General features: G+C 45.1%; 1 protein-coding gene across 1 annotated transcript; it reads right to left on the reverse strand.

The window, feature by feature from the left end:
- Positions 1-8,693: 8,693 nt before the first annotated feature.
- On the reverse strand, positions 8,694-24,723 carry LOC149274791 (coiled-coil domain-containing protein 57-like). Its single transcript, XM_089505278.1, has 21 exons — positions 24,681-24,723; positions 23,586-23,988; positions 22,807-22,915; positions 19,959-20,060; positions 19,564-19,721; positions 18,640-18,714; positions 18,129-18,329; positions 17,407-17,565; positions 16,579-16,741; positions 16,278-16,412; positions 15,537-15,735; positions 15,227-15,409; positions 14,715-14,815; positions 14,323-14,523; positions 13,883-13,939; positions 13,414-13,636; positions 12,779-12,900; positions 12,149-12,265; positions 11,867-11,999; positions 9,618-9,790; positions 8,694-8,900 (listed from the first exon to the last, which is right to left on the reverse strand). The coding sequence occupies exons 1-21, from the start codon at positions 24,721-24,723 to the stop codon at positions 8,694-8,696; spliced, it is 3,264 nt and encodes a 1,087-aa protein (XP_089361404.1).
- Positions 24,724-25,496: the final 773 nt, after the last annotated feature.

Consider the following 25,496-nt stretch of genomic DNA (forward strand, 5'->3'; position numbering starts at 1 on the left):
ATGCTGGGATATATTGGGGTGTATGCTGGAATATACTGGGGTGTATGCTGGGATATACTGGGGTATATGCTGGAATATACTGGGGTGGATGCTGGGATATATTTGAGTGTATGGGGTATATGCTGGGATATACTGGGGTGTATGCTGGGATATATTGGGGTATATGCTGGAATATACTGGGGTGTATGATGGGATATATCGGGGTATATGCTGGAATATACTGGGGTGGATGCTGGGATATATTTGAGTGTATGGGGTATATGCTGGGATATATCGGGGTATATACTGGGGTGTATGCTGGGATATACTGGGGTGTATGCTGGGATATACTGGGGTGTATGCTGGCATATATCGGGGTATATGCTGGGATATACTGGGGTGTATGCTGGGATATACTGGGGTATATGCTGGAATATACTGGGGTGGATGCTGGGATATATTTGAGTGTATGGGGTATATGCTGGGATATACTGGGGTGTATGCTGGGATATATTGGGGTATATGCTGGAATATACTGGGGTGTATGATGGGATATATCGGGGTATATGCTGGAATATACTGGGGTGGATGCTGGGATATATTTGAGTGTATGGGGTATATGCTGGGATATACTGGGGTGTATGCTGGGATATATCGGGGTATATACTGGGGTGTATGCTGGGATATACTGGGGTGTATGCTGGGATATACTGGGGTGTATGCTGGCATATATCGGGGTATATGCTGGGATATAATGGGGTGTATGCTGGGATATACTGGGGTGTATGCTGGGATATACTGGGGTGTATGCTGGGATATACTGGGGTGTATGCTGGGATATACTGGGGTGTATGCTGGGATATACTGGGGTGTATGCTGGGATATACTGGGGTGTATCTATAATAATCTATAGAAAATTTAACCTCTGCGACATTCCAAAACTTGTTCTACTACTAAACCAAAAAAAAAACCGTGGCCCCTAATCCCCGTCACATAATGTTCTGGGAAGCATTTTGTGAAAAATCTCAGATGTAACAACAGTGAGAAAGTTACCACCAACTTAATGAGGGCTTTATCCGCCTGCACACACCTGTCTCATTAACGCCACATCGGAGAATGGAGGGGATTTTACCGAAACTACAAAGGGACAGAGGGGGGGGGGGGGGTACTGAGAATCATTATTAGACTTCTCCTGACGCTGCTCTTAGGAAACGTCCCATAGTCCGACTTACTGCCGGAATTCTCTGTCCATATATGCTCTTTGGGTAAGCCCCGTTGTGGCATGAGTAGCTGCACTCGGTGGGAACCCCAACACTTGGTTCCATTGAGTTCCAACCTGAGTTATGTTCCTAAACCAAAGTTCCACCTGGATTCAACACGGTCTCCAACGTGACGCGCTATGACGTGAAGCTGCCCAACAGTAAAGCCGCTTACTTCTCGTCGCTGGGTTTAGCCCGAGGGCTCTTGAGTCCATCTCAGGTTTACCTCCCAGTTATTGCTGAAAAAGGTTGAGTGACATTTTTGGGGGTCTTTTAAATCAGTATAGTTCAGCTACACCATTCCATACCTTGATACTTGGGGCCGCCTGTTCTACAGACGGTCAATAATGGGGTATCTTTTCTACCCTTCAAACTCCATTCAACCAAAAGAACTTGGTGTTGATCCTGTTGCCATCAACCTATTTACATTGGCCTTAACCCAAGCTCTACCACCACTTGAAGGTAATGAATCGACCGTGAAGCGTTTCCCCATAAACCTGAAACATTCAAAGATCCAAGAATTCCGGTAATAAGACTTTTTTTTTTACTTCCATATCCTTAAATTCGAATCACCCCCCTTCTAACCGGTGATCATCTCCAGGATTGTATCTCCTGCAGATGTCTACCTAGAAGCTTCTCCAACATCTCCACGTACCAATCCTCTTTCTTTTAACTATCTGTCCCAATATCATTAATCAACATGAGGACCATGTCCTCTGAGAACGTTTCAGCAGGAACTTCGCGGATCTTAGTAAGAAGACCACTGATGTTCCATTTCCTTGGCGCCAGCCAAAATCCGTTTGTCTCCTAAATAGTGGAAACCGTTCCCAACATCTGGCATCGTCTTCGCTTTTATTTTCTGATCAGCATACGAGATGCTTTCTTTTTCCTCAAGACCACATCAATGTCAACACGCAGCTAGATCCTCGAACTCGCTAACTTCTCAATGCATAATATGTGTTTTTCATGGCAGATAATCCACCCTTTTCTAACCAGTCGTCTTGCCGTGGAGTCTCCGTGGCTTATTAATAGAAGGGAGGACATCTAAGCTGGAGGTTCTAACGACGTTACATTTTACACATTCTGAATGTCTTTTATGTTCATTGAAACGGACAGACGGGGTCTGCTGATGGTGGAGGAGGGGTGGTGCTGTCGCCCAAAGAACCGTATGAAATCCAATGGGAGTTTGTTGAAAAGGACGATGGTGGTTTGTCCTCTGTCCCTCTTCTGGGCCCCACCGTTACTAGTAAAAGGGGCAGTTGTACCAAAGGACCAGTTTGTAAGGGAGGGCGTAGCGGGGCCAAACGTCTCATCTAACATGATGGGGTTGGATAGAGGGTGTTTTTTTGAGTTAACTCATGAACGGCAGAAGAACGGCCGAATCTACGCATCTCCTCTAGAGAAGGGAGAGAAGTATCTTCTCCCCGATGCCACGGATCCAGCTTAGGGATTTCTATAAGCCGGGCCTTCAATGATACGCAGCTCGGAATGTGATGAGAGACAAAGAGAATTCTCGGAATGGGCGGTAAAATGAATAAAAAGGGGATACGTTTCGTTATTTATCCGAGGGAGGATAAGGGATACAGAGCCGGCATTTCACCCACTTTATCCAACGTACATGCGGTGATCGGGTCATAGGATTCGGTTTCACAGAGAAGGGAGGAGCGCAGGAGAGGGGCAGATCTTAGGCAAATTCGCTCGCTTTGTTAAGGGTAATAAATCCGGTCTACCGGCTTCTGCCTCTCATCTTAAAATTCCGAGGGTCTCTCTCCCCGGTCATGTTGGGGGCGGAGGGGGGGTATCTCTAAAACCACCAGACGAGCCCAACGCGTGCAAAATGTCTCCCGGGAACAGCCATTTCTAATAATAAAAAAGAAGCGAGCCCACTCATCTTCTCATCAGCGCACCCAGCCAATGCACCGTAACCTCCATGGCATATATAAAGTCTCCCCCCGGGCGGGGTAATACACAGTCACAATAACCCCCCCCTAAAGCCAGATTGAATTCACAGAGCGTCATCTGATCTCCCTTCCTCCATATCTGCAGACTCATGTAAAACCAGCCGTTTAACCAGCAGCACGCCATCCGCGAGCCCAGCACTCAACAGGTTAACCCGCTGCCTTTCCAGATGCCATTTCAAATAATAATAACAATAAATAACACTAATAATAATAATAATAATAAAAATAATAATAATAATAATAAAGATAATAATAATAATAATAAAGATAACAATAATAATAAACCTCATCCAATGCAATGAATGGGCATCCCTTCTCCATGCCCCCACCACTGGTAATAAGGCACTAGGGGGTCTGATCTGGGGGTCCCACCATTAAATAAAAGCACCTCTCCTTTTCCACCCCCCCTGAGCTGTTGCCCTGCCTGTCATTTACCTCCCTGTGCCCATCCTCCACCTGCCCCAGACACCCACCTTATGATGGCAGAATATAGTGTGCACAGCAGTCAGTGGTACCTTGTTGGGAGAGATGCTGAGTGTCTCTTGGATGTCTCTTGGATGTCTCTTGGCTGTCAGGCTGTCTGATGTGCAGGTGTGAGTCTCCTAGATGCAGTAGGCTGGAGGTGCTGTCCCCTCCTCTCTCCGTCTCTCTCTCTCTCTCTCTCCCCTCCCTAATTCTCTCAGTGCCTGTCTCTCCCACTCCAGGGCTGAGCTCAGGCTATTTAAATGCCACGCCACATGGGCTGACAGCTTCCCCCAGCCAGCAACCAATCAGAGAGGAGGCAGGGCAGGGGAGTGGGGTGATCCCAGTACCCCCCCCTCCTCCCCACCAGTGCTACACCAACCCCAAATGTGAAAAGAGGGAGAAGGGGGCAAAGTGATGAGAGGAGGAGAGCCTGGAGAGCCTCAGTCTTATTAACTGCATTCCATCCACAAGCTGATATTTATTATATGAGTATATTATATGAATGGTGTATTATATGCATGGGGGGGGCAGGGGGTTTTAGGTAAAAACATAAGGTTTTAACATAAAAGATTTTTAGAGCTTAATCCAAAGGTGTAAAGATGCTTAGCCTCTGAGCCAAGGAGCTTGCGATCTAGTGGTTCGCATCCCAAGGAGCACGGGATGGTTGATGACTCTGCCCAGGGGAGTTTTAGGTGCACTAGGGGGTCTCTGTCGCGAAGAGCTAACAATCTAGTGGTATTGCAGAGCCTTGTCCTCAGCAGCTGCCAATCTACTGGTATAATCGCTACCCCTATCCCAAGGAGCTAGCAATCTAGTGGCATCAGTGGAGCCACGGCCTAGTTCTATAATAATGCAGCGGTGTAACTGTAGCCCCTGTTACAAGGAGCTTACAATCTAGTAATGTAACCAAACCTGATCAGTAGGGATGGTTACTGGAGAAGAGCTTACAATCTACTGATGTATTGGAATACATAAAAACAAAGCACTCTCAGCCAAATGTAAGAATATTTATCGGGGTGCCGGCTGGGAGTCATGAGATTACATCGGAAAAAAACTATCTATATCTTTCGATCATCAAGGGATACTCGGGTGATGCTCGGCGCCATCCAATCAGAATCCGCTGTTCTATTCAGAGCCCATAAGGATTTTGTAAGCGAGGTCACATCAGTCTCTGGCATCATTGAGTTTACTTGCGTTCCTGGCTTGATCGGTTATGTAATAAGGGGTGTGAGTGATGTCACTGATGGCCCATGTACACTGAGGTCATCGAAAGCTCTCATGGAAATACAGCGATGTCCTTCGGCCTCTAAGCAAATCGTTACTGCTAGCCGGCTGTAACCTCGCAGTGCCTGCCGGCCGATCGGCCCCATTCGGCCCCCGTCTAGTCGCCCGTTTCTCCTGCTGTAAAGACTCAAACCTTAATCAGTTGTTGGTCTCGTCTTAGATTCAGGAGCCGTATGTCTATCCCATGCATGTTTAATCCCCTCCCTGTATTACCTTTTACCACTTCTGCTGGGAGGCTACTCCATTTACCTACCACCCTTGCAGTGAAGTAAAGCTTCTTTTAATTGCAACTGTAAAGAGCCTTGTGACCAGGATTTGAATATTGGACATAATAGAGAAGACGTGACTCCCCTCTTTTATCCAGATGACCTTAAATGTAAAAAACGAGGGTCACGCTGTCTGGATCTGACTCCTTCCTATTCCCGCTGTGATCATATACAAGACTCCCAGTCGGTGCTTTTGTCCCCCCAGTATGTTACGGTTGATATCCCTGCTTGAATGCAGGTGGCTCGTTTAAGTGCATCTTTACATAATGACAAGTCAAGGCTTGCATACGGGGGTCAATTATTTTTCCATTCAATCCCCAGTTTGTGTATTAAATCTGAGCTTTGTTAATTCATACAAGAAAGAAAAAAAAAATGCGCAGGGACTCCTCCAGAGTCACAGGTGGCTTGGCAGGGATGATTTTCCGCAGTGGCAAAGGGGTAGCAGCAGAAGCTCCTCTGCTGCATCAGACCGTAGGGGGGCATCACTGAGGACGCGAGTCACCTAAGCATGCGCGACACACAGTAACGACCCAAAATCAGGTTTTTTAGTACGAAGTGCTTCATTCTCTGTCCGGGGGAAAGACTAGATCGTAAGCTCCTGCGCGCAGGGCCCTCCTTACCTTTTGTTTCTGTAAATTGAATTGTTATGTTTATATATTAATTGGCATGTCCTGTTTACCTGTTTGTACAGCGCTACGGAATATGATGGCGCTATGTGAACCAATAAATAATAATAACGAAATAAATCGTCTCTTTTTTAGTTACATTTGGTTAATTATTTTTTCTAAATTCTGTTCAAGAATTAATTGAAATAAATTAACAAAAAATCCATAGTCTGATCCACCAAGACCCCTGCGGGGTAACCCAATTTTTTATCATAATTGGTAAATTTGATACAAAATATGTGCCTCTACCACTTCTGCTGGGAGGCTCTTCCACCCATCCACCAGCCTTTCAGCAAAGTAAATCTTCCTTACATTCCATGTAATCTTTTCACCCTCTAGTTTTAGATTAACATCTGATAGATAACAGGTCGGAAATCGGGGCAGCACTTTGGAGCGTGATCAGGAAAGCTGGAAGAGCTTTGCCGTGAACATAAAACACACATGCTGTTTAGCGTGAATGCTCTAAATCATGGCCATGATTTAGTTTCGCTGCGCGGTGAGGTACTTCGCAGATCAGTACAATTAGTTGCTTTTTTAAAGCTGAACTTGGGTAACCCCGATCTTACGACTTTTTCCGCCCCGGTGGGCTGATCTGCTTGAATATGACACAGCGCTGGGACTGTGCAGGCGAGTTATGTTTGCATCTCATATCTCCAGGAAATCCCATCATAAAGCGACAGGACACGTAATGCCACTGGCCATCTGATTAACCCTTTGCGTGCCGGGGGGGCTTGTTAACCGGGCACCTCTTGGCCGCCCATGGCTTAAACGATTGGCGCTTATATAAAAAAAACAACAACAATGTATCAATATTTCGTGGCACAATGTAAATAGAATGTCATGCTATGGATACATTGTTAATGAAAGGGCTACCCGTTCAGACGAGGGAGAGGTGTGCGGCAAGGGGTGTTTCCTAACCAATCAGGAGAGGCGTGTGGGTGTTGCTAGGCGATAGGGTGATGTGCTGACTCTATGCGGTGGGAGGGCTCACTGGAGAAATGAACCGACATGTGATGCAATCACGTCTTCTCTGAATGCAGTCTTATTGCAGGTCGTTCACCTTGTGGGAGCGAGAGCTCTCTGGGGTTATTAAAGTTCAAATAAAAAAAAAAAAGGTTAATTGCACCAGGAATAACTGTTGTTTTTTTTTTTATTGCCCAGATGCAGACTACGAACCCAGCATGGCTGATTTCTCTATATCAGAATAATAAGAGGGGTACTATTGGGGTATTGGTTATTAGATAGGGTATTAGTTGGAGAATTGCGATTAAGATGGCGGTAGTTGGGTTACCGTAACGGGCGGTCGTTAAAGAAAAAAACAGCCACCATATTACATTACATTTATTTATATAGCGCCAGCAGATTCAGTAGCGCTGTTACAGTCAGTGGCATAATTTTAATATGTGCTTTAATACATACAATAGCTGTGTGGTCCCTTTAAACCCTCTGTGTGGTCCCGGTTGCAGATTCTGGAGAATCCCCCCCCCCATATGCATTTGCCCCATTTATACTGTACCACTGTCTGTGTGATTATGGGAGTTGTAGTGTACCACTGTTAGACTGGGTATATACTGATGGGAGTTACACTGTACCACCGTCTATATGATGAATGGAGTTAGTGATGCTAGCTATGGTGTACCACCATCACCCCTGGCTCAGTTTATAGTGATGGAAGTTATGCTGTACCACTGTCTGTGTCTGGCTTGCTATATAATGATAGGAGTTATACTGTACCACCTTCTATATGATGAATGGAGTTGTAGTGCACCACTGTCAGACTCAGTGTATTTTTTATGGGAGTTATACTGTACCACATTCAGGTTCAGCATATAGTGATGGGAGTTACTTATGCTGTACCACCATCAGTGTCTCGCGTGCTATATAATGATGGGAGTTGTGCTGTACCACCATCAGTGTCTAGCATGCTATATTATGATGGGAGTTATGCTGTACCACGGTCAGCATCTGGCTCAATATATAGTGATGAGATTTATACTTTACCACATATGTCAGGCTCACTATGTGCTTATGCTCGCTGGACAATATCTATGTCTGGCTAACCGTATACTGATGTGGGCTATGCAATAACACACGTATAATGGGTTTAAAGCACACAACCTCTAGAGTGCCGAAGGTTACTTTATTGTCCCTAATATCCCATTAAGCAGATGCAAAACACTTGCTTAGGCCCCGACCAGCACAAAATGTGAATAAATCACCGGGTTTGGGAAAGTATTATTTTTTAATTCTCTGCAGCGATAACATCATTAACTTATTATTTCTCTTCTTTCTGTGATATAACAGATGCTGCGCCGCAAATGGATCTACCGCATACTAAGGATGTACGGTAGCGTTGGTGACATAATCTGTGCCATAACAACTGGGCGGAGCTTAATCATGCTAATAGTGTGTGTGTATAGTGGGCGGAGCTTTGGGGCAGTGGGTGTGGTAATTTTTCAACCTGGTATCTATGGTATTTATCCTGTTTACAGCAAGCCGGGTGATTAACCGTTTAAACCACAATGCATTTAACGGGTAATTATTAACCTGACACGCTATACACAGCGATACATCTGATATGACCCTATAGCGCATGTCTCTCCATTAAGGTGGGTCACTCGCTCTTTGGCTTCCTTGTCCCTGTGCTTCTTTTTTCCTCCCCGATGCCCATCTTTTCTAGGAGGTCAGAATGTTTGCTGGGTATGAGGGTATCGCAGCGTTCTACAGCCCTAAAAGCCCCGATAATGTGTATAAAAACAGTACATAATGTGTTTACACAATTTATTTACAAACACAGTTACAAAAACGAATCGGTCACAGCGTCACGGACCAAGGTCTCTCTACACCTCGGGGGTCTTTGTGTTTAGAGAGATATTGCCCGTAAATCCAGATGAAAGGTGGGGCAGGTACGGGGGCCACAGGAGCAAAGGGCCACGAAGCCAGGCGAGAGCCTGCTTTATAAAAAGCTGCTTCCCGTGACGTGAAACGCGCTGCCACCGACAGCTTAGGACGCAACGAGTGCTGCCGGGAGGAGGAGGAATCCCACCCTGACAGGTAAGCCGCCTTTTTTTTTTAATGCATGCTGTCGTGAAATTGACCTTTTTTAAATCTTGTTTTTTGTATTATTCTCTAAATTCTGTATTTAACTCTTTACTAATCACAAGGCTCGTGTGAGCTTAAAAAGTATAACTTTCAGTTCATGGATTGGCTTCGTATAATGTTCTACACAGAAGTCGAGGAGGCAGCTGGGGACTCACAGTGTGATATTACTGATTTGCATACCTGCCATATGTCCCTCTTCAGAAGTGACAGTCCCTCTTTGGGACTGAGCTTTTGTTACTGAGCAATGCAGTCCGACCAGAATGGAGACATCTTAACATCCGTGACGTGTCTAAAGGGGTAGTGTTACCTCCACCACCTGAGCTAAAGGCAGCATTGGAAACATGATTCCAGGTCCTGCTGAATACCCAGACCTAGCGCAATTTTGACTGATTAGTAATTTTTGTCGGGAGCACTGAATTGTCATGTGACACAAAAGCAGTCACTGATAGGTTGTCATAGAAGAAAAAAACTTCTTATTTTACCCTGGTTCCTTTTTTTTACCATTATTTAATAAGTTTATTTTCTGAGACATCTCATTGGGTCTCCGTGTGGGAATCATCCATTGGACAGAAAGAGTTGAGTCCTCCGGTTAGCGGCGGAGGTCGGCGGGCTCTCTGTTGTGAATCAGTCTCTGACGTTATAGTTGCGGATTTTGGGGGGGTGCTGGCCGTTCCTGGGTTTCCCCCGTGTGATGGCCGACGGCTTGCCGGTCTTCTCTCGGGGGTTTCTGTGCAGAGAGGTTGCTCGGTTTGCGGGGACCACCTCTTTATGCTGCTTGGTTGCCGACGGTCCGCTTCTTCCGGAGACAACTGTACAGAAATTAGACAGTTAGCAACTAAATAAACACGAGCATTGTGAAAATAATCAAATTCACGGACTTTATTTAATTTTGTAAAAAATAAGTACATTTATTTTAGTAACGTGTTTACTGTCACTGGGTATTTAGCCCAATCTTGGGGGAAATAGGAGATTCTCGGGGTCACGCGGTCTGGATGGGTCTCCTTCGTATTCTGCTCTGATTAAACGATATCTAAGCATCCCTATCGGTGCATTTCTCCCCATTACGTCACAGATAGAATCCCTGCTTGAATACAGGTGACTCTATACATGATGCCACCATTTACGAGTGCACTAGGATTGGGGCAACGGGCCATCAAAAGGTTAATAAATGAAAAATCCCTGAACTTTACAGGTACCAGTAGAAGATCTTATTTAACCGAAAGAGTGGTGGTTGCACAGAATTGCCTTTTAGCAGAAGCGGTTGGACTGACACAGCGTTGTCTTATCTATTGTGATAACATGTTGCAAAGCAGATATCTGTGTTCAATCATTTACTAAGTCACAGCCACCGGCTGCCATTTCACCCAGACGGATAGCCGGTAATAGCCCAATAGCCTGATGTGACAATCTGTCTGATGAGGAAGGGAGATAACCCTTCGGTGACTTCAAATCCTGCGCTGAGTGCAAACGGCGCGCCGTAACCTGGCCTCGTTATTGCGGAATCAGCCTGGGAATAAAGTGCCGGGGTCTGTGTCCAAAGAAAAAAATATCTGCATTCCCCGATGCATTATTTTCATTATTTCTATTAAAAAAAATTGATAATAATAATAAATAATATATATATATATATATATATACACACACACACACACACACACACACACACACAAGTGGACAGCAGGCACCCCTGGAATCTAAAAGGGGTGATTGAAGCGAGGCCGACGCATTCTCGCCAACCAACTGGGATCAGGACTGAACCCAGCTGCGACTCGTCTGTGCCGCTGGCCCGTTGCCCAGTAGTATCACAGGCCAACGTGCAATGCCACCGTGCCCAGGGAGGGGGACCAAGCAGGATTTGCCACACATAAACATTCTCGAGGACAGGGGGGGGCTGAAAATAATTTAAGAAACATTTAGGAGGGGGGGGTCACCTGATGATGACTCGGGAAGGATCCCAAGCCTGGCTCAGAAGATGTCTTTCTGTATGTGTGCCAAGAACTGGGTGTTCAGAGGGGTAAATGTCATCGTGACATCAACCAAAAAGTAAATGTGTGTGTGTGTGTGTGGGGGGGGTGGACAGAGTGGGTTGGGTTTGGTTAAATGGGTGGAGCTTGTGGGAATGGGTGGGGCTACAACCCTGTACAAAAAACATGTCATTTTTTTCAGTAGAGTCAGGGTTTACCATACGTAGAATATTTTTGGAGAGGTTGCGAAACGAACTGCTGGCCGGACAGATTTCACATGGCACGTCTCGGACGGCTGGGGTTTAGGAAAGAGGCTCTGGCAGGCTGCCAAGTGGGGTGACACGGCTCAAGCTCCAGGGCTTCTGTATACAAATATCGCAAAACGCTCCATGCTTGTTTAGCTAGACAATTACCACGAGCCCAACGACAGGCATAACTCATGGACCAAAGGTAAAGTCTGGCCCTCAACGGTCACACAGATCCGGTTACGCATGATCCAACTTTGTTTACCGATTCCCGAAGTCACCATCATCAAAAAAAACTGATCATAAAAGAGTTGTAGAAATGTTTTACATTGCGGTCTTTACAGAAGGCAGATTAACCTGGGGTGTTCAGCACAGCTGTTTTAGAAATGGGGTGATGCTTAGCAATAAACCCACCTATGCTTTTATGCTCCACCCACACTTTATCATGACACACCCCTGTAAGTTTGCATCATGCAGGTCCTTCCTTTGTCCTGCCTATAGAGGGGCACCAGTAGCATCAAAGCTGGCCGCCGGGACCGTATTAGGTTAAGGGTGGACGTGCCAACTCTTCTTGGACCACCCGAGCGATAAACGTCTCGTTGTTGGAGTCCTGCACCAGTGGTTTGGCTTTGTATATTCCAGCATGGCATTGAATGATGACATCTTCCGACCTTACCTCCATGACTGTCATCTACAGAGCTGATCAAAGATGGACTGGATCCCATATCCAGGATTCTCCAGACATCCTGCAGAGACGAGTCTCCTTCGAGCCAGGAGGCTGCTGGCCGCGGAGATGGAGAGCTGTCCCTCTGACGCGCAGGGGGTGAGGGGGGAGCGTTTTCCTTTTGTCTGGGTTTCTAGTCATCCGAACGAGAAGGTTACATTATATTATAACATCACTTTAACTAAAAGTATAGCGGTCCAATCACCTGTCCGGTACGCTGTTACAGGGACATACCTGTTCTGCGGCAGATCCTACGGAGTCTTCGCTGTTGCTTTGGCCCTCAGATCTGGGGCCCGCGTGATGCTTAGCAGGTAGTCTGGACGGCTTCTGGTACTGGGCAAACTGAAGTTCCTAACACCAAAGGGCATGCGAGGCAATAAGACACACTTCAATTCCATCCAAAGCTCCCGGCTGACTCGTGTTCATATCGTGAGCAGCTTTAAAGCTGCTGTCCCACCCGCTCTGCTTTTATAACTAAGCGCAGCATTAGACATGACTTTCCAAGTACTGTTGAACGCCCCAACCCTTCCCCTAAATCAAGTTGCATTTTACGAAACCTGGTGTCATTAATACTTTTTATCGGGAACGTGGCATAAAAGCAGGCTCTGATGGGTAGTTGTCATAGAAACGAAAAATGTTTTTTTAAAGTTTTTGTGTATTTTTTCACATGTTGACACTTTCATTGGAAAGGCTAAAATGACGGGTTTCCTGATGTTTATTTGCTACACGGGTTTGCGTGTCTGCCGTACGGCCCCTCAATGTTCCGTGTACACGTGTTGGGATATCTTTTAGATGACGGGGTACTACCGTTGGCTTTATTGGAAGCATGAAGTGTCATCCTGCAGACATCAATAAAATGTTTACCTGGGATGTTAGCTGGTACTGAAGATTCTCCAGGGCTGAGAGGTGATTTTCTGGACTTTGGGCTGGAACTGTGGCTGAAGGAGCGGTTCTGGATGATTGGACAGCATTTTGAGGCTCGATAGCTGCAGGGGAGGAATAAAACAGAAAGTTGAAAGTGTATTAGTAGTGAAAAGAAAACCTCCTGAGCATTTTCCCCCCCCAATAAAGGGAATCTCTCGTCCAAACGGTGTATAATAGTATGTTTTGGACACACAGAGAATGCTTTTAAAAAGTCAGTGGGTTCTCTCTGCTGTCACAACCCTTTCTGCAAGTTTACTGTCCTTTGATACATAATTAATGAAGCCGATAAAGGCACGGCCTTGAAATTTACCCTCATAGACGTCTGTCTCGCGAAGTGCGGACACATCACAAATCTTTGACTACGGGACAAAATCAATCTGCATGACCATACAGATGAGGCAACAGCCGGGATGTCTTTTTTGGCAGAGTTTAGGTATTGAAAAGTAATAAGGACAGTGTTATGGATGTACAACTGGAACCGCAGCTTGAAACGACCAGACGTTGCCCGCGTTCTGAGGACCAGTTAGCCACGGCCTTCTGATGTGACTAGTAACTGGTTTCTGGGGGACACGGACCTTCACATTGGGCCGATGCCAGCTCAGCTCGAAGGCGGTTGCCCATTTCGATTAGCTGCTGTTTTTCTCGGCTGAGATGGGCAATCTTCTTTATGGCCTCTTTCAGTTTGCTTTGCAGCAGGCTAACGTGGCCGCCGGGAGATTCGCCGCCTGGTGCCTCATACCAGCTGAGCTTCTTCTGTAGGCTTAGGATCTCTTCACGGAGCTGACTTACAGTTTCAGTCTAAAGAAGAGAAATGTCTTCATTATATAGATTAATTTCAACAAATAAATGTATTTTTTTATAGACTTAAGAACAATGTGACTGTTTTGGTATTCCAAGGAATAATACTCATCGTTTATAGAGAATTTATGCTAAATTTAGAACTCTTTAAAAAAAAAAAAAAAAAAAAGTTCATGATATTTTGTTCATGTGTATAATCTGCATCTGCCGTCAAGCAACTCCAGAGAATAAAGGGTTAAAACCTACCTCACTCAGCACGACGGGCAACCTCTGACTGGCCAGCTCCAATTTTAGGGCAGAAACCTTCAAATAAAAAAAGAAAGATGTTTCTTTAGCTAAGAGGTGTGACCGCTAGGTGATCAGACTCTCCAAACGAATCAAAAAAGGTGACATTTCAGTTTATTTATGGATCTACTGGAATCAAAGCTGATATTATGAGAAATTACGGATTTCCGGGAAATTATTCTTGGGTGGATAAGGAAACGCGCTGTTAATGGAAGATTAACACACAAAAGACTAAATACTCCATTTAAAGTCATTCTTGTTCTCCTACAAAGGGAATCACAGGCTCAGTATCCGTTCAGCAAGAGGAAGGTACCCTCAACCGACGTACGACAGAGGGGAGAGTGAGCGCCCCCCAATAACACCGCGACCAAGAGCATGAATGGAAGTCACTAGACACAAACTTCATTTCCCAGACCGACGGCTTGGACATTTTGCTGGAGGTTTCCTTTGAAGTATTCTTCGGCCTCTCTCCTGGCCTCCGATAGCTGCATCTCCAGTTCCAACTGTCTCTGTCGCAAGCTGGAAACGGTGGCTTGGCCGTGACGGGTCTCGTTATTCAGTTGAAACTGCAGCTGGTCTACTTCTGCCTGCTTCTGCTGGACCTAACAATCGACATCAAACACACAATAATTAGGAAACGGGACGATAAATGTGGCTGAAAGTTCCCAGACTGCAGATCTGCTTGTTTTGTCTGTAGGTTACTAGCAAACATGTAATAAAATGATTATTAAATACAATAAATATATATGTCTTATTAAATACATACATAAAAAGGAATCAAATAAAGAATGACCTTGAGCGTGAGCTCTGTGACCATCGCGTCGAGGTGAGCTGTCCTGGCCTCCAGCCTTTTCGCAGCTGCAGCTGAGGTGACTTTGTCGGCTCTTAATGCACCTGAAATGCGCAGAATTAGGACGAGATAAACCGACGAGAACGAATACTTTATCGTAACATCTTTCCTGGGTAGCTGCCAACCAACGATACGGCTACAAATGATACATTTCTGGGAATAGACTTCCCAGAAGGATTTTTACAGAAGTCCCATGCGGATGCGGTCAGATGTCAATCGCAACCATGCTTAGGACAGGTATATGTGTACAGCTCTGTTTTATGGGCGGAGCAGAAGGTAAAGCGGGAGGGGCTTAACCGTGAACAGGTGGTGGAATTTACCTCGACTATCCCGACATCCTAATGAAAGAATTCTAATGGATCGGGATAAAAAGGAAGGCGGGTAGATTCATGATCAAGGTGTGATGACTGACACAGGGAATTGCTAAGTTTCGGGGATCGGACGCGCTCGCATACCGATGGTTTCGTTGAGGCTGCCGATGTAGTTTTGGATATAGGCGTTCTCAGGCGGTACGGGCTTTGTGGATGATGGACCCTCGTCATTGCTCTTCGGGGTCAGGGCCTCTTGCAGCTGTTCCTCCATGATCCTGTTCTTTTGTTTTAAGGTTTGGATCTCGTCTTCGAGTGATTTGATATAATCTTAAATTATAAATTCAAGGATATAACTGAATGGTAAAATCCTCCGAGCAGAAAGGTAACAGGGCTGGTCCCATAGAAATGTACAATACAGGATCTAGGAAAGCGATAGATCCCATTTAAATCTTACCAGGGGTGACCTCGATTCCCTGTGGTTGAGGGGCTTCTGTGGGCTTGGGATCTGTAGGGGGGATCTGCTCACAGAGAGACTCCATCTCTTTCCTCATCTGCCCAATCACGTGTCTCAGCTCAGAATTTTGTTCTTGCAGCTTCTGAATTTCACTGGATGGAAAATCAGACGGGGAAGCTTTGGTGTCCGTCGTAAATCCCTAAATACACAAAAATCATGAGAAGAGAGAGAGAGAAAATGCCATGCTAGTCTGTTTACTTCATCCCATCAACACGCAAACATAAGGTGTACAAAAGTAGCCTGACGGAGAAATAATTACTGTTTTCAAACTTAAAATATTACCCATTACAAAGAGGGATACTTAGTGCTAGAAATGCCTCCTACGTGAAAATACAGCGATACATACAAAATGCATTAATGGTCTTTTTTATGTTACTAATAAACATATCTCCACAGCATGCTTCCTGACGATAAGCTGGCGCTCTTAATATATGGATATAGGAGATCCTGACTCCTTCCCTTGGTAAGTATATCGATAATACAAAGATCATTAAAAGCAATTAACGCTTTAAATGAGAACGGTCACGGGCATAAATTGTAATCCTCTGTACCCCACAGAAAATATATGGATAAATATTCATTTATACGCGCGTTCTGGTTATTAACACAGCTGAGAGGATGATCTAAATGAAACAAAGATGCTCCTAAATCGATAAGGAGTTTCTAGAGAAACTTTCTAACCTGCTCTCCCGGGTCCCACTTTGCACCGAGTCTTCTGAGCGTATCCGTGGCTCGATCTCTCTCCCAGGTCACAGCGGATACCAAAAGTTTCAGTTCGTTCAACTTTCGCTCCATCTCCTTTAATTCAGCGTCAGCCTACAAGCAATTGGGCATGTCAGTCAGCAGGCTGCTCTTACAGAGGTATCTTTGTGGTTGTACTTTATCAACACGGGAGAAAGAATGAAGTTTATTCATATAGCAGAGAGCGGAGGTCAATAATGCTGATTGAGCCCGTCTACCCCAGGGAGTTTATTTCTCAGACCTGCTCCTTGGCTTTAGTCAGACCCTCGATCAGCTCCTCTGAATGCCGGTACTGGGCTTTCTCCACCTTTTCACAGCGCTTCTGCCAGTCCAGCTCCAGCTGTATTTTAGCCTGATCCATAAGCCGCTCGCGCTCCACAGAGGCCGCCAGCTGCTGCTGATACCTGCTCGTTCAAAAAATGAAATGAAAATCTGGCTGGGGACTCTTACAAATTATATTCAGATCTTTGAGAGCTAGAGGGATGAAAAGATGGATCTTCTTGAGCTATTTACATACATAGATACAATGAATTTATTTATCAATTAACACAAATGGGTTTTTCAGTTGTTGAGTGGAACTGCGGTACGTGGTTTGTATATTAACCATTAAAAGAGCGACACCTAGTGGTCATACCTGACACCTGCGCTTTCTAGACTCCAACTTTACTGTAAAATTAGGTATTGCCAATTATTGAAAGTCGAGATGCATTCAAAGTTTTTATTTATGTTTTTTTTTTAGATGTTCCATCCTTGGTGTTCATTCAAAAATGAAGCAATGTGATACTTACACAACGGATAACATTAATATGGCTGCTGTAAGTATATACCCCCCCCACACCTGTGCTGCTGTTCCGATGTACAATTAATCCAAGTTCAACGATGTAAGAAAATATACCCTGCACACCAACTACAGCTATTCTGTGTGAAAAAAAGAGCTCAGTGACACAAGTGCACCTTATAGTTGGCGTGAGTGGTATAGTTCCTTAAATTGCTTGAACCTAGAGAAAATGTGTCTGCTTGAATGGCGAACTACATTTCCCATGATGCCCCACTCTGCGCAGCCTCTTACTTCTCAATGTCTTTCTGGTACTTGGTCAACTGCGCCTTCAACTTCTCCTCTTCCTCTTGCAAGGCCTGGTTTCGGAGGTCTTTGCTAACGTTCTCCTTTGAGATTTGGGCAATGTACGCGTCCCAGCCGGTCCTCAGCGTCTCCACATCTCCTCTGAGCCTAAGGGAGTTATTAAAATACAAATATTCATCAATCCCACCAAGAGACCGTATGGATGTTTGAACCCCGGGATATCAGTTGACTTGCTATCACCTTGACAAAGAGGTGTTCTCTGGTATTAACTGTCAAGGCAACATTGATCTGAAACACCTCGGTATCCATTTATTTAGGAAAAACCATTAACGCCGGCTGTGACGTCACACAGCATTATAGTTAATTCATTCAATTAGCGACTTGCATCATTAATTCATTCATTGAGTTCCTAAAAGTATTTGTCACCCTGAGACTCAAACTCACCGGTTAAAGAATTAATATGTTAAGCAAAATGACCTGGAATACAGTTTGATCCATTGATGCAACACGTGGCATCCCACAATGCATCAGGGTAATGCTTTGGGTGAACTGCTGTATGCACCCAGCCTACGCGCCAGCATGTGTTCCCAACGCAGTCCCTCCTAGAGAGACCTCTGAAGGACCAGCCCTGGAAAGCTCCCACGCTTATGGGGTCACAGCCTCAACTATTACAGGTTAAACAGAAAGTGCGTAAAGTCTGTGTTTCTCACTTTTCGATAGTGGCGTCTTTCTCCCCCAGTAAATCTTTCTGGCGGTCTGTGATTCTGCGCCGCTCCAAGTGCTGGGTCTCTATGCGCATCTGCAGCTCCTCGATCTGCTTCTCCAGCTGCTGGATCTGCTCCGCGTGTGCTTCCTTCATCGACGTCAGCGCAGAGTCCTTCTCCCGCGCTAAGCGGTCTACCTGCGCGTGTCTGAAAAATGCGTGAAAAAAACCGAACGGAACGGACTTCAGATACAAAATATGTGAGTTTGCACTTCTTTCTGCAGTCTAAATGTGTTAAAGGGGGAGTCTCGCTTGGTTGTGTGAAGGGTGGCCACTGGTCCAGAACACCCAGGAAGTTCTCGACTATGACCAACTGTTAGATTTAATAATGGGCCACAATTACCACCAATGCACACAAGTCTTTCCCTGGTTCCACATTCACAATAACTGCGGAGCTGAGTAGGAGACGTCACTGGCTTGTCCAGCGCCAACCAATCATTTCTCAAATTTCCACTCACTTTCTCTGATAGGTTTCTTCTTCTCTTTTCCATTTAATGTGCGAAGACTGTAGATTATCTTGCAATTCCTTGATTCTAAAACAGAAAATGCATCTCATTTTAAAGTGAGTCTATACAGCTTGTTTATAGCGGAACCCATGCTTTATTGAACTGCATTAAGTTTTAAGGTTATAAATCCCCCTCAAACTAAAATTTGACCCATGATGACTATATCCTCTGGCTCACAATCACAGGTCAGATGTGTGAAAAACATAAACCTCTCCTTTGGTGTCTCGCACAGACAGAGGGGAAATCCTACTCTTATCAAACCGAAGGGGGTATTACAGAGAGGGGATTTAAACATGCATGGGATGGGCATACGGCTCCTGAATCTAAGACGAGACCAACAACTGATTGAGGTTTGAGTCTTTACAGCAGGAGAAACGGGCGACTAGACGGGGGCCGATTGGGGCCGATCTGCAGGCAGGTTCTATGTTTCTATGTCTATACTGCTCAAAGTTCGTAGCCGCATCCACAATATACGTAGCCAGTAGGTGGCGCTGTGTGCTCAGTCGCAGTAATTTCCAGCCCTACCCACTCCAGTAACAAGTTTAAAGGGGCAGTTCCACCGATCCTCCTGAATATAACACTTTCACAATTAAACTTTTTCTGGGACCCCTTAGTTGTCATGTGACACAAAAGAAGACACGGATAAGCATTTGGCATAAAAAATGAAAAAGCATCTTAAAAGTTTCGGTTTTGTTTTTTTTTACGTGATCAACATGCAACAAAACCTGGAGGACTTAGCTGTATGAGTAAGACAAAGTTCTACAATGGTTACAACACATACTATCTTGAGTTTAAGGTCATCTCGAGGACCCCTTTGATGAACCCAAAGACCCCTGTCTGCACCATATCGCTCCTTGAGGACGTTACAATACAAACCTGGCATCTTTTACAGCAGACAATTCCTTGATTTCAAACTCTTTCTGTTTCAGGGCTTCCTGCAATTTCTGATTTGTGGCTTCGGTCTCCAGGAGGGTTTCTGAGGCCTTCAACTCCATCTCCTTGAGCACAGCTAATTCCTTCGACAGTAATTTTGCCTGAGAAATGAGTATACAGATCCTTAAATCGCTTCTAGCATGGTTTGAAGTCAGGGATACATTTATTCATTTATTTAAATGAAAATATAGGGGAAAAGGGGGAAAGGAAACCCAGATCCTGGGCTGCCGGTCAGCAGCTGGTGTGTGCGGTCTGGATACAAACGCACGAGGACCTGTCTGGTCATACCTGTATGAATAAGCCATCGGCCCTAGTGGTTCTCAGCGTTCGTGTCATACCTTAAGTTCATGAGATAGAACCACGGTGCTCAGTTCATCCAGCTGCAGACGAAACTCATGTTCACGTTTCTTCAATTGGGAGTCAAACTCGACAAGCAGCTCCTGCATGGAAAGACTAAATTCAATTCATTTTCACTGAACAGAAACATAGAAAGTGAAGCAAAAGGCAGGACACGGCGGTCTCGATACTACCCGAACGGACAGGTCAGATATCACTGCTTAATATATGTTATCTCTGCTACAACGTGTTTCTGAACTGGTTTTCTGCTCAGCGGGCGCCGGCGTTTTGTTTTCTCAGGCGCCTCTTGATAGAAATCGATGTACTTAATTATTCCATCTAATGGGTTCCTCTTTGCGCACCGAGGGCAAGGCAGGTCGAAGAGATATGGAGCTCGTTTGGTTTCAAGCGACTGGTGCCCAGTCCAAAAGTTTACAGAACGTTATAGAGGACAGGAACCGAAGAGGAGGTCGACCGGTCCCAGGTACCATGCAGTGATCCGGCTGTAGTTTAAAGGGCCCAGCATTATGGGAGCCTTTTGTTCACCAACAGCTGTAGACCCAGCTGGGTCAACCCAAGAACAGAGACAGAGGTGGGGACGGGGGTATGACCAGCGGTGGGGACGGGGAGTATGACCAGCGGTGGGGACGGGGAGTATGACCAGCGGTGGGGACGGGGAGTATGACCAGCGGTGGGGACGGGGGTATGACCGGCGGTGGGGACGGGGAGTATGACCGGCGGTGGGGACGGGGAGTATGACCGGCGGTGGGGACGGGGAGTATGACCGGCGGTGGGGACGGGGAGTATGACCGGCGGTGGGGACGGGGAGTATGACCGGCGGTGGGGACGGGGAGTATGACCGGCGGTGAGGACGGGGTATGACCAGCGGTGGGGACGGGGTATGACCAGCGGTGGGGACGGGGGTAAGACCGGCGGTGGGGACGGGGAGTATGACCGGCGGTGGGGGACGGGGAGTATGACCGGCGGTGAGGACGGGGGTATGACCAGCGGTGGGGACGGGGGTATGACCAGCGGTGGGTTATTTCTTTTACAAAACATATCTGTTGAAGCAGAGCACCAGAGTTTGTCATCCACTGGAGTTCTACTTCCATGAGCCTCTACACGCCAGCTTGGGAGCTGTGATTGAGATGAAGCAGACAGGTCTATGAGGACCATTGCCCCCCAAAAGAGGACAGGGGGGGCAGTGCTGCAAAATGTGACTGTTCAGTGGAAAATGAGCCACTTGGGAGGTATAGAATGTCAAAAATGGGGGATCAGGGAATTTTCATGCACGGGGAACTCAGCTGCTAATTATGCTTCTAACTAAAATAGATCTGACCTTCCAAGTTACCCTCGGATTCACCTGTGACTTCATATTTTCAGTTGCTAACCTTAGCATCTCATTTCATCTGAACCTAGTTGTCTGGGTAGAAAGTAAAAGGTCACCAAAGCAATCAGAGCTACACAAAAGAAGAGCGGCCGACCGTATTTATCGCCAGGTTAGGTGACCCTTCTTTCGAGCCTCGTGGTTACACCGTGTCAGTATCATTCTTGGAAGGATAACGTTCTATGTTCTTGGCGTACAGGCGAGCTTGTCCGTGCTGAACGAGCAGCTTGCCAAACCGGCAAACACATCGCAGGCAGCTGGAAAGCTCCTCCTTTCAGGCCGGGTGATGATTTGATTGAGGATCCGAACCCGAGCAGCTAAAATGGATAGGTGGGGGATGTGTCTGGGGGACGCGGATCGATACAGCGCAGGGAGCGGTTAATGGCACGGCACGCAGCTGTCTTCTAAAATAAAACGCTAATGAGAATCCCGTAACTAGAAACCTGGCAGCCGCAGCCGTTAACGGAACCGGTAGACGTGGTGACATTATCCTACGACAGCATGGAAAAGCTTCAGATCTATGTTATAAAATAATATTAAAAATATATAATATATATATATATATATATATTTTTTTTTTTTTATATATATATATATAATATGTATTATATATATATATATATATAATACATATTATATATATATATGCCTCAAAATGGTATTATACCTTTATAAAATGCATAATAGATCACAAGCCATCTTGCTTTCTAGAATAGTATATCTGATTTGATTTTTTTTTACCAGCAGAAAATAAAAACTTTCCGACAAATAAAACTACTAATCTGGAACAACGTTAATTTACCAAAATAATTACTCGCGATAACATATTATAAGAAGAAAAACTGTGACTTTGGAGCCAACTTTGAAAATTGTTTTTATCACCATAGCAACCAATCTTCAGGACCATTCCATTGGTAGCCATGGCGACTGGATCCAGATTCATACTTTGCACCAAAGTCACCTACTTTTATATAGAACCCCCCCATGTATTGATATAATCAATAAAAGTGGGCTGCATAAAAAATGTGAATAAAGGTTTAATAATCGACTTTTTTAATTGGATTTTTAATTACAACGTTTTTCGGTTTGTAGTTTGTTACATAATTTTTCATGGATTATATTCGGTAATTAAAGGTCATTGGATTCAGTAATTAAAGGTCATTGTATTTAAAGGGACAAATTAATGTCCCAGACAGCCTTAATGCTTTTCATAATATGCATTCTCTAAAAAATTTATATATATATATATATATATATATATATATAAACACACTTAACTTAGGGAGAAGCTCCAGCTTCCTCTGTGGCCCAATGTTCTCCTGCGTGGAAAATAGCTGGGGGAATGTATATGGGGGATTCTGCATTTGCAGGGCCCATCTAAGCAGTTTTTTACGCAGCTTTGTATAAAAAAAGTACAGGTATTTATTTTGGGGGGGGGGGGTCCGAACTCACGCAGGTCTCACCTGTTTCTGTAAGCTCAGGTCTCCCTGAACCTCCTCGATTTTCCTCTCGAGTTGACGTTTTACTTTCTCGTACTCTTCTCGATGGCGGTCGAGGTCGCTATTTTTAGCCCTGAAAAAATATTTAGGGTTCGGAGTTAAAATATTTCAAAGATAACCTGATTATGTATAAAGAACAATTCAGGAGCAAAGTGGTGGGAGAAAAAAATCCCACAGATTCATCAGAAAATAAATATTCTCTATGCCTAACCCTCAGAAAGTGGTCGGAAATCTTCAATATTTTGGGTAGAAACGTAAACGCTTGCAAATCAACTGAAACAATATTGTGTTCATTTGTAACTTCTGATGTCATAGCATCACCTAACCGGTCACTGAACATGTGTTCTTGTGGCTAACCTACCTCCCAACTTCTTCCAAAGTTGTGGCAAAGTTGGGAATGTCCCGTGCAAAGCGGGGGCCGTTAGGAGGTATGGATTAACATAGCACAACTATCTGGGTCCAGCAGAATATAGACACATAGTATCTGACCGCGGATCGGACCCATGTGCCTATCCCATGCATGTAGCGCCCTCTATCAGGGCCAGAGAGGGCCTGGCCTCTACCACCTCTGCTGGGTGACAGTTCCACCTACCTACCATCCTCTCAGTAAAGTAAATCTTCCTTACATCTAAGCCTCTGTCCCTCTAGTTGTAGATTATGGCCTCTATGACATCTGTTCTCATCTGTTTATGGAATATGATGGCGTATTGTAAAATATATTTGATTGGCCGGCTAGAAAATACCTCTGGATCCTCTCCAGCTCCATCTGGTGTTCTTTAAGCTTCCGTTGATAGTGACCCTGTAATTCATCATAATTCTTCTTCCCTCGTTGGACTTCTTGTTGGAGTTTTTCCACCTGGATCTTTAAATCACTAATTTCTCCCTGTTTCAGGTTTTCGGCGACTTTCAGGCGGCTCAGCGTGAGCTCGTAGCGTTCCAAGTCTCGATCTCGTTCGGCCAACACTCTGAGGTTGTGCATGAAGTCTTTCTTAAGGCTGCTGAGTTTCTCTTCTTGCCCTTGAAGGCTCTTCTTTGTTTCCTTCAGGGTCCTCTCCAGATAAAGAACCTGACGGTGCTGGAGATCCTTCCATTCTTGTTCTTTTTTAGCGAGGAGTTCGCTAAAATCCCCTTCCTCCGCCATGGAGCCTGTGGGAAGAATATAAATAATTCAAATAATCAGAAAACTGACTCCAAAAAATGCCTGGAACATCGGGGAAACAAACTGGCAGTACAGCATCTGGCGTTATTCTCGTAACCGCTTGGTGTCTGGATACGAGGGTCTCTGCGGACACGAGGGTCTCTGCGCATGATTGTTCTATCTAGCGATTGCAGTACCCGGAGTATATGAATTGGCTAATATCTGGGGTCATTTGTGATATGCTTTGGGGCATTTTGACTCGCCAGGGTCTAGGAACACGGAAAAAAAATTGACGGCCGTATCATCGCTCCCATTTAGACCTTTTCACTCTTCCTGGGATATCAGATGCACCCAATGGCACCGTATGACCGGCACATATTACGTGGGGAGCGTCGCTCGTGTAAGACCAAGCTCTGTCCTTTTTTGTACGACAGACAGCTACTGAGACTGTCCTGAGTAACATGGGGCTGTTGGCAGCTATGATTTATTAATAGATGCATAGCCTGATTCACACACATTATTATACTATAATATATATATATATATTTAGTATATAAACTGTGTTATATATACTGTGCAAGAATATGACACAATGACAATTTATTAAAAATCTTTGTAATCACACATTTTTACGGAAAGCGCCATATGTACGAAGGTGCGATATAATGGGTCAGGCTAAGTTCTGTCTGCATCATCTCACCTCCTGCCTTTTTCGCCTGCGCTTCGTCCGAAACTTCTCTCATTTGCCGATGCGATTCTACGCTACAACTCGGGCTGCACAGCTCCACGCAGGCCCCGTATCCATGGCGACATTACCAAGCTGCACCGTCACGCAGGAGCCTCGTATCCATAGCAATAAGCCGCAGCTCTCTAAATGCTGGTGCGCGAAAAACAGTGTCCGCGGCTCCCAGGGACGGGTTACGTCAGTTCCGGGGCTTTTTCCTTTCCCCTTTGTGTGTGGTTTTCAATGTTTATAAACATTTATATAAATCAGTGATGTGAATGTAAACAGCCGGAAATCAACAAACACAAATGATACACAACGATCACCACAGCTAAAAGGTTATGGCTCTAATATCAAGGCCCATTTTATTCATGGCTTAGTTACATTATCCTCTATGAAAGATATTGTTTTCTCATTGGTATCCTTGAGGGTAGTAGATAATTGGAGCAGCCTCCCAGTAGAAGTGGTAGCGGCTTATAAAGAATATAGCTCTTGAATCTAAGACGAGACCAAGGACTGATTAAAGGTACAGCAGGAGAAACGGGCGACTAAAAGCCCTAAAACGCAGTTACTTACGATGAAGCGATTCTTGAAATATTAACCCTTTAATAGCCCATTGTGAAGATTCTATGGAATTGCTCTAATACCGGTCGTCATGGAAACCTTGACTTTTCATTATTTAAAGATAGAATTAATCGAGTCACCTGTATTCAAGCAGGGAGATCAACCATAACATACTGGGAGCAAAAGCACCGACTGGGAGTCTTATATATGATCCCAGCGGGGGGGGGG

The sequence above is a fragment of the Sceloporus occidentalis genome, unplaced genomic scaffold (genome assembly GCF_023333645.1).
Source record: "Sceloporus occidentalis isolate IW3139 unplaced genomic scaffold, rSceOcc1.0.p SCAF_321, whole genome shotgun sequence".
NCBI lineage: Eukaryota > Metazoa > Chordata > Lepidosauria > Squamata > Phrynosomatidae > Sceloporus > Sceloporus occidentalis.